Source organism: Triticum dicoccoides, chromosome 4A (genome assembly GCF_002162155.2).
Source record: "Triticum dicoccoides isolate Atlit2015 ecotype Zavitan chromosome 4A, WEW_v2.0, whole genome shotgun sequence".
NCBI lineage: Eukaryota > Viridiplantae > Streptophyta > Magnoliopsida > Poales > Poaceae > Triticum > Triticum dicoccoides.
Genome location: NC_041386.1, coordinates 564,104,480 through 564,113,337, shown reverse-complemented (window position 1 = coordinate 564,113,337; position 8,858 = coordinate 564,104,480). Strand labels below are relative to the sequence as shown.

The 8,858-nt window shown below is 42.0% G+C and overlaps 1 protein-coding gene across 1 annotated transcript in view; it reads right to left on the bottom strand.

The window, feature by feature from the left end:
• LOC119286776 (calcium-transporting ATPase 3, endoplasmic reticulum-type-like) overlaps window positions 1-8,652 on the bottom strand; it is a 27,037-nt gene extending 18,385 nt beyond the window's left edge. The window contains exons 1-14 of the mRNA XM_037566223.1: window positions 8,502-8,652; window positions 8,336-8,386; window positions 8,213-8,246; window positions 7,473-7,490; window positions 6,429-6,565; window positions 6,249-6,323; window positions 5,723-5,768; window positions 4,821-4,880; window positions 4,647-4,727; window positions 4,324-4,409; window positions 2,951-3,052; window positions 2,712-2,765; window positions 2,496-2,597; window positions 1,592-1,650 (exon numbers count right to left, since the gene is read on the bottom strand). Of these exons, the coding sequence (XP_037422120.1) occupies window positions 1,592-1,650; window positions 2,496-2,597; window positions 2,712-2,765; window positions 2,951-3,052; window positions 4,324-4,409; window positions 4,647-4,727; window positions 4,821-4,880; window positions 5,723-5,768; window positions 6,249-6,323; window positions 6,429-6,565; window positions 7,473-7,490; window positions 8,213-8,246; window positions 8,336-8,386; window positions 8,502-8,534 (938 nt within the window). The 5' untranslated portion in view covers window positions 8,535-8,652. The remainder of the gene's footprint in view (window positions 1-1,591; window positions 1,651-2,495; window positions 2,598-2,711; window positions 2,766-2,950; window positions 3,053-4,323; window positions 4,410-4,646; window positions 4,728-4,820; window positions 4,881-5,722; window positions 5,769-6,248; window positions 6,324-6,428; window positions 6,566-7,472; window positions 7,491-8,212; window positions 8,247-8,335; window positions 8,387-8,501) is intronic.
• Window positions 8,653-8,858: the final 206 nt, after the last annotated feature.

Here is an 8,858-nt window from a genome sequence, read left to right as displayed (position 1 = left end):
AAGGAGACCCTTAGGCAACTTGAGAAGATCCAGCAAGGCTTCTTGTGGACTGGGCATGCCATCGCTAATGGAGGGCACTGTCATGTCAATTAGCACCACGTGTGTCGCCCGCTGGAGTATGGCCGCTTAGGGATCCGAGACCTGGAGCGCGTCGGGCTCGCACTACGGCTGCGATGGCTACGGTTCGCTCGCACGGACGATGATCGCGCATGGCAAGGGCTTGATCTTCAATTCTCCCAACAGGAGCACGCGCTATTCTTCGCCTCCACCACTATTGTCATCGGGAATGGCTCGACGGACCTGTTTTGGGACGATCGCTGGCTAAATGGGCAGTCTGTACGCGAATTTGCACTCATGCTATACCAGTGCATCCCAAAGCGGCGGCGCAAATCAAGAATGGTGGCAAAGGGACTCGCTTGCAACACTTGGGCCCGTGATATCCAAGGAGTCCTTGGGATACACGAGATTGGGCAATATTTGTTGCTTTGGCAGGCCGTGCAGCAAATCACCCTTGCCAATGAGCCACACCGGCTGCTCTGGAGTCTTGCTACGCCGCCACCTTCCACGGATCCACTCGATGCCCCTCATGGAAGTTGACCTGGAAGAGCTGGGCGTCGCCTCGCGTTAAGTTCTTCCACTGGCCAGCCAAGAGCGATGCTGGACTGCAGCACGGCTCGCCCGACACGGTCTACAACATCACCCCATATGCCCCCTTTGCGACCAGGCACCAGAGACAATCCAGCACCTGCTCCTGGCCTGCCCGTTCGCCTAGCAAACCTGGCACATCATCCTGGACTGGACGCGCATACCATCTCAGCCACCGGATCATGAACCTACCATTGTGGACAGGTGGCTGCGAGCGAAGAGCAGACACCTCCCACGCTTCGTAAAGCCCTGCAATCCATCACCATGCTCGTTCCCTAGATGATCTAGAAGCAGCAAAATGAATGCATCTTCAACAACACGAGACCCTCGAATGATACGTTAGTGGATAGGATCAAAGATGAGGCCAAATGTTGGGCACAAGCAGGGGCACAGGGGCTCAAGGTTGTTCTGCCCGCATCCTGGGATGTCCACTGATCGGGCGCATGGCCCTTGTAACACTCGCCTCCTAGGAGGATTGTTCTTTCCCATCTTTTCAATGCAATGAAACGCAAGGATCCTTTGCGTTTTCTCGAAAAAGAATGACTAATTTTGTCGCAAGCAACACAAATTGTTCGCACCATATACAAGGAAGCCAAGTTCAGTAACTAGCTAACGGGCCGTGGGATTCATTAACTCATTGTGTTACAATGTATAAATCCCAATGCACTATTTCAAACGTCCAAAACTTCACTTTCCAAATTCCAACTGATCACACTTCCATTTTGATAAGAATCTGAATTGATTTCGTGCTTTATTAATAATTAAGAATTAACTGACTGAGAGAAACATTATAGTATTAGCAAACATTGGTAAAGTTGGAGATATTAAGTACACTTTCAAATTACAGATTTAAATCAGATAATATTTGTTGATATATCAACTGAATCACATAAAATGTTTTATTTGGCATACTGGAAAGCTACAAATTGTTTGTAAGGAAACTCACGTTGTTACTACAGCTGGGAGACCTTCTGGGATAGCTGCAACAGCAAGGGCAACTGCTACCTATCAAAAGAAAACAGTGCACATTTTCCAGAAATCAAAGTTAGGCACGATAATTAATAACGGTTGAAAGCAGCAGTATAAGGTACAAGGAAGTACAAAATTAACTAATCCCTCCAATCTTAAGTATAGCTTTGGGTACATGAAGTAAGAAGCAATACAAAATGGCATTGGCACCCTTCATTATTCACAAATATTGTCATTTTTCATTTGATATGTTAGAAAGCTTCATTATCAATGAGAACATGCGCATTTATATGAAGGGTATAACTATAACATAAAGCAATGAGTAAATAAGCTTCCAAGTTGTAGAACGGTCTATACTTAAAGAAAAGTTCTTAGGGCTAAAATGACTTGCTTGCAATGGGAGGTATTAAAGATAACAATGCCTAACCGAGGTAGATTGACAGCTCTTTATCAAATGCATGTAGGTAGGTCCACTTAATGGACACAACTATATGAACAAGCAACCTATTTAAGATTTTAAGCCAGTCAACTTGCACGAAACGAAAATTGCTGTCATCAACCACATCTAAACAATCGAGTTCCCAGGTACAGACCATACTGTGCAATATCATAAATGGCCTGAGCATATGAGTTATAATAAATGGCTATAAACAATGTCATTCTACAGATACATGCACTATAGAGTCTGACAACAATAACCCCAGCTAATTTGTGTGAATGTAGCTTCATGAAGATACAGTCTACAAAAGAGAACCAACAATACCAAATTCTGCACTCTGGCTTAACACACAACAAGCACATCTCTGATAATCAATACAGAACCTACAATGAGCAAATACCAATAATCGTACATTCAGACAAAACAGGAATATTGATATTACCTTAAAATAATGAATGGCACCCCTAAGAAAGCCACCATGAGAAGGATCTCGGAAATGGCCAATATTTACAACCCAAACAAGAAGACAGATCCCTGCTATAACCTGAAAATAAAATTAAAAAATCTGATTAAGCCTGAAAAAAGCATTTGAACTTCAAACTATATGATTCCTGAAACAGCTACTCATGACATGTTGGAAAAGACCATGGTCAGCTACCTTTGCCAGAAATGTGCCAAATTCGTCCAGTTTTTTCTTCAGTGGAGTCACTTCCTGGATGTGTGGGAATATCGTCAGTACGTAAAATTTTCACTATACATAAAGCAATCATAGTGCTAAGACACAAAACAATACTAGAGCAGCAAAAAGATAAAGTGAAAATATATACTTTGAATGAGAAAAGTCATTATCAAATTTTATCATAATATACACAAATGAGAAGCAAATCGAATGCTTACATCCTCTGTTCTCAGCATTGCATCACGTATACTTCCCATTGCAGTATTAGAACCAACACCAATAACGACAGCTCTTGCTCTACCAGCTACAACAACAGTACCCTGGGAAGCAAAGACATCAGGTAGCATGCAAAGTTCAGAAGAAGCAACTGGAGAATGGATGTAACGAGCAAAAGTTTTAAAGAGAAAGTGTTCTTTGAGATGTAATTTGATAATTTGAAGAAGAAAAATACCCTGGACTTCGAATTCAGCAGTTCAAGAAGATATATCTACTTTTTTAGGTTTAAAAGGGCGCTGGATGCTAGGCAGGAGTTTTGCGCCGCCTAGTGCCAGTAGCCTGAAATTTGTTCCTCTAAAATCCAGAGCAGTCTGAACATGTACCGCGATCTGGACAACAGACCTAAGTGGCGCCTAGGCGTGCCAAGACGCTTTGCATGATAGCAGCAGCTGCAGGCTTCACTGCTCAAGCGGGTAGAAATTAGAGGGGTGAAAGAGTCAAAACTGAAATGAAAAAGGAAAAATTAAGGCCCCACCAGGCCCATTTGCCCACTAAGTTGCCGCTTTAGTTATGTCATGGTTCAGATCTGCCTACAGATCATGCTGCCGCTGTCACCACTACTGCATGAGCAACATCTAATGCCATCAACCCCATCACTGATGACACGCTGCCACGGGTGGCGACCCACTACCACACTTTCTTACCTTGCTGCAGCCATTCATTTTCAATGTCCACACACCACCTACTTGTCCACCTCATCGATGTGTCGCCAATGAAAACGCCTTCGGCAGAGAACCTAGGGCCAAGGCTACATATTGCTCTCCTAGTGCTTTCGCACACCTAGGTGGGCGGCTAGACACAGCTTTTTTAACCATTTTGTGTTACAAGTTCTCAAATGTAATATTTACATTAAGGTTTCAAAAGATAATCATACAATCCTACAAAGACTTAAACATATCAAACTGCGTATTATTTTCCATCGTTTCTCGATCTTACCTAACGGCCAAACGAATATGCTTGTCAATAATCAGAGAGGACAAAAGATCGCTAGCACAGATTTCAATTATTTTGAGCGAACAAGACATGTAGGTATGAGCAGTGTTTCCACAATGGAAAAAATTGGATGGGAGAGCAGTGTTTCCACAATGGAAAAAATTGGATGGGACATATCCTGAATAACAGCCTCACATGGCTCCTACATTTTCAGGACATTCCAATCTGATTCATCATTCCTCAACCAACGGATTCGCATTGAAGTTTAGATATTTTCACTTAAAAAAGCATGTTTACTTGATTAGTTCCCTAGACTGAACGCTATAAAAAATTGATAGATCTATGTGACTACCAAGATACTGAGTTGCACATATACACCTACCGAGAAAAGAATGTTTGTTTTATCCTGGTAGACAGCATTCATTGCTGAAGTTGAATCAAGCTCTTTAGCCACTGAACAGCTTTCCCCTAGAATAAAGCACAAAATAAACAAGTGATTCAGAAAAACATATGTTAGCTGTTGATAGGTTATACCATGCACCTAGTAATGTCTCTAGTGACAATGATATGGCCAGATCAATGCATTGACCGAAAAAAAGGGCATAACATTTCTCCTGTTCTCTAAAACAAGATTGCCACGACAAACTAGTAAACTTCTAATATTAGGATGAACAGGAGGATAGCACAGGACAACACAAAAAATACCTGTCAGAATTGCCTGGTCAACACGCAACTGATGGCTTAGCATTTCAACCATTCTCATGTCAGCTGGAACTTTGCAACCAACTACCCATAAGAGACAAGGTGTAACCAAGTTGGATCAGGAACATAATCAGCATTATGCTAAATGGAAATCACTTGAATAGCCTTGGACAGTACCTCCCACTTCTACAATATCTCCAGGGACAAGTTCTGTTGCTGGAAGTATAGAAAAGCAACCTAACAAATTGAAACATTGACAAGTAACTCAATCATATGAATATAAATAAATAATTTAGAGAACATTAGTAATATTTAATAATGTTTCAAGTGAAGATATATCAAACCAATCGTAGATATCAAGATAAATACTTTGTTTTCACAAATCAACAAATACAAGGATCGTTACCCAGGTGGAAGCTGATTAAAAGGCACTTCTGGAGCAAGAAAGTATGATGTAAGTAAATGTTGCTCTTAATCAAAGCATTTTTGCTTCAATTCATAGTCTTTCAAACCAACTTTAAAGAAGCTGCAAGTGCAACCCAACTTCTACTTTAATGACACATGTACATGCATGCAAAGGACATGCACAAAACAAACAACTGACAGGGACTAAGGTTTGCACAAGACTCTGCTTCTTGACATGATGCGTCCACGATATAAGTAGGCTCAGGCAGAGTCAGATCTTTAGCAGCCTGTGACAATGTATGTAAACCCAAATCTAAAAGTGGCCTTGGCATCATCAATCTGTTCCAAGAGAATGATGCCCTTCTTATGGAACACCTTCACAAGTTCTACGATAAGCATGGCATTCCCTGGGTCCAGCTCACACAAACCAACCTGCAGTGCCAATGACATATGAGCTCATGCCTCACATGTCTGTCAAAGCAAGTTGATTTTGTTGAACTTGAATTTTTCAAGTGGAATGGTTACAGGTACATATTTCCAATTTCAAACTAAAGAGTAGATGCAACTCATGGTCATAATTAACAAAAGTTCAATCAGAAGACTGCAAATAAATAATTGTGTGAAAATATGCTTACACACTCAAAATGCCATAATCAATTCGAAAAGTTTATTACCATTGCGAAGCACCGTTGCAACATCTGCTTGATATGCTCGCAACTCCTACAGATTTTTTCATAAGCGAGTCATTGTGGATGGACAACAAGAGTTAGACATTGCAATGCCAATTGTAGTTACATAGTACAAGATGAAGTTAATAACTAGCATATGTAGTTAGATTAACAATGCGTGGAAAAGGAATAATTAGGACCAAAATCAGTACTCTTAGTATTGCTCTAAATATGTGAAACAAACTATAATGGAGTTGGAAACAAGAGAACATGACCAGGGTGAACAAGGTGTATTCGCGATTATGCATCCAAGAATTAGATAACAGCCATTTAAACATTCCAAGTTTCACCTTGAAGTAATTTGTATGATGTTTGTAGGGAAAGAGGGAAACAAGAAAACATAAGACAGCAGAAGATTTAAAGCCACACATAATATCTCACAGCATGTGCAAAAAGAAAATCATATCAAACAGCAGTAAACCAGATCTGCAGAATTAAGCATGACACTAGAGCCTTATTTAAAAGTAAGAACCTCGAGAGCTTTTTCAGCATTTGTTTCTGTGATCACACCAACTGCTGCATTTGCTGCTAATATCATAAATATAACCTATGCAATCAAAATAAAGGCCATCTTGTTAGTTATTGCCTTCATGTGGCACTTGAAAATCATCTTCCTCACATAGGACATATCCTCCAAAGTGGATCAACTTACAGATGGTTCCAAGAATGCTGTTAATCCAGTTTCACCATTCAATCGAGCCAAAAGGAATGATACCACAGCAGCTGCTATCAATATTTTGACGAGTAGATCATCAAACTGCTTCAAAACTAACTTCCAGAAGGGGGTACCTGGGTCAGAAGTTTCACGTTAATAGATGATGAATAAAGGGTAACAAAACTAACTTTGCTTAATCTATTTATCTTCCTCAAAATCCTTATTCGTTTGTTCTGGTTACGATTTTTTTTTTGGTAAAATCCTCCTACCACATAATCAAGTTAGTTGTTATGAACTTCAACAAACTTAACTTCTATAGCTGGTGGCAAAGAGAACAACAAAGACCCAATACAATATAATTTGGTGATCATCCAACAAGGTATTTGTCTAACACGGTATTTGCAAAAGCTTGCTACGACAAGTCATCATCCAAGGTAAAGGATGTTAAGGGGCAGTATGACTAGTATGTATGTCTTAGGGTTATTTCTTGTATCTGCCGAGAAACAGCCTGACTGGGTGCATTAAACAAACCCAAAGGGCATACCTATTCAATCCTACATTAATAAATACCTATAAAATGCGTACTATTATACTACTACCCTTAACATTTTCTACTACCTTACCAAAATAAATCATTTTTACATGGGAATCACCAAACAGTAGAGCTTACACATTTCAATGATACTCTCCTTCTCATAAAACATCCAACTTTTCAAAATTGTCATTTCGCAATGCAAGTACATTGGCAAACTTGCCATATAATCATTACAATACTAATGCTTTCTACCCATATTTAAATCATATTGAGTAACTGTAGCATGCCAACTAACAGAACTCGTAGTTTCCATGCATCCTTGTCAATCCATGGTTGACTTATGTTCATTATTATTCAGAAAGAGTAGATGGAGTAAGACAGAGACAATGGAATACCAAGTACCAACATTTTCTGACGGCAAACACTTTGGAGAAAAGGTGTAACAGGTAATATGAAATGTGTTGCCACACGTAAATGAACGTTAGAAGTTAGAGCTGATAACTTACTTTCTTCTTGGGGCAGCACTGCAGATCATCCATGCACGAAAGCAAAGTGCAGCAATCAGTTAGAGGCCATAATAATGATAACAAGAATCAAAATGTGTGAATACCGCAATGCAACATGAGATGATAACATAAATATGTCTGCCCTCAAAATTGTGCAGGGGTCTCGACTGAAGCTTTCAAGTTTTACTGAGAAAATGGTAGGGATCTGAACTACATCAAAGTATGAAGGCTGTATCAATTCAGTTAAATCAGCATCACGGTGACTTTCAAATTTCATTCAGGGATTACGAAAGTTGATACGTGTAGGTTATGGCATTACATACGTGACAAAATGTTTTTTGTCGGATAACCTCAGCAAGTTATAAGGTGTAAGGCCTTTATTGGTATTACAAAAAGGTCACCGAGCACATTCATGCAAAGCACATCTCCTTATTTAGAAATGCTCTGGTTTTAGATGGTTCTAGTGGCTAGGACTTAACCACCAAAACAGAGGGAGGGCATATCAATGCTGACAAAATATAGAACTATAGATAGCCGCTGTGTGCGAAATAAAAAACCCTATTCTGATGAATTTGGAGAACACGTTTCGAGGTTGGTGCAAAGGAAACAAACAATTCCTCGTCTGAAAAACTTCCTCGCTCAGCAAAACCTCGTGTCCTTCTCTCCATTTGTTACTTGACACAAGCAGTTCGGCGACAATAAGCGAACGAAAACGCATTGGACAGCACGGAGTTCCTCACCGTTTTTGCCGTAAAGCGAGGCATGCTGCTCCACCTGCCCACACAAGCCAAAAACCAAATCAGCCCCACCCATTCCCCGTAACCCAGACCAAAAACCACAGCGCGGACGGCTCGGAGCAGCACCTGCGAGTCGGAGAGGCCCTTGGTCCGGTCCACGCCGAACGCTTGGAGCACCTACGAGGAAGGGCGGCGACCAGATCCGTGAGAGGCGGCGGCGGCGAAGGGGGGGAAGGTCAAGCGATGGCGCGAGGCGGGGGGGGCTAGATGTGGCAGCGGCGGGGCGGCTTACCTCCGAGACGGACTTGGCGTAGGCGTCCTCCATGGCCGGCGGCGCCGGCGGGTGGGAGGAGGCGGGGGCGCAGGGGAGGGAGTGATCGCGGCGGTGCGGCCAGGGAGGAGCGGCCGGATTTTCTCAGCTTGGGTTTTGGCTTTGGGTGTTTTATTGGTAGCAACGGTGTGATTTGCTCGACGGAGGACAGGTGGCCGTGGGATCTCTGGTCCGGCTCGGCCGCTGGAGCACGTGGGCCATGAGGAAGAAGTGAAGTGCGAGACAAGTGATGCACGCTTTTTAGCCTAGCTTTGCTTCGCCTTCTCGCTAGCCCGTTTTCAGGAGATGGGCAGTAAGCGCGCCCCCAATAGAGCCTCT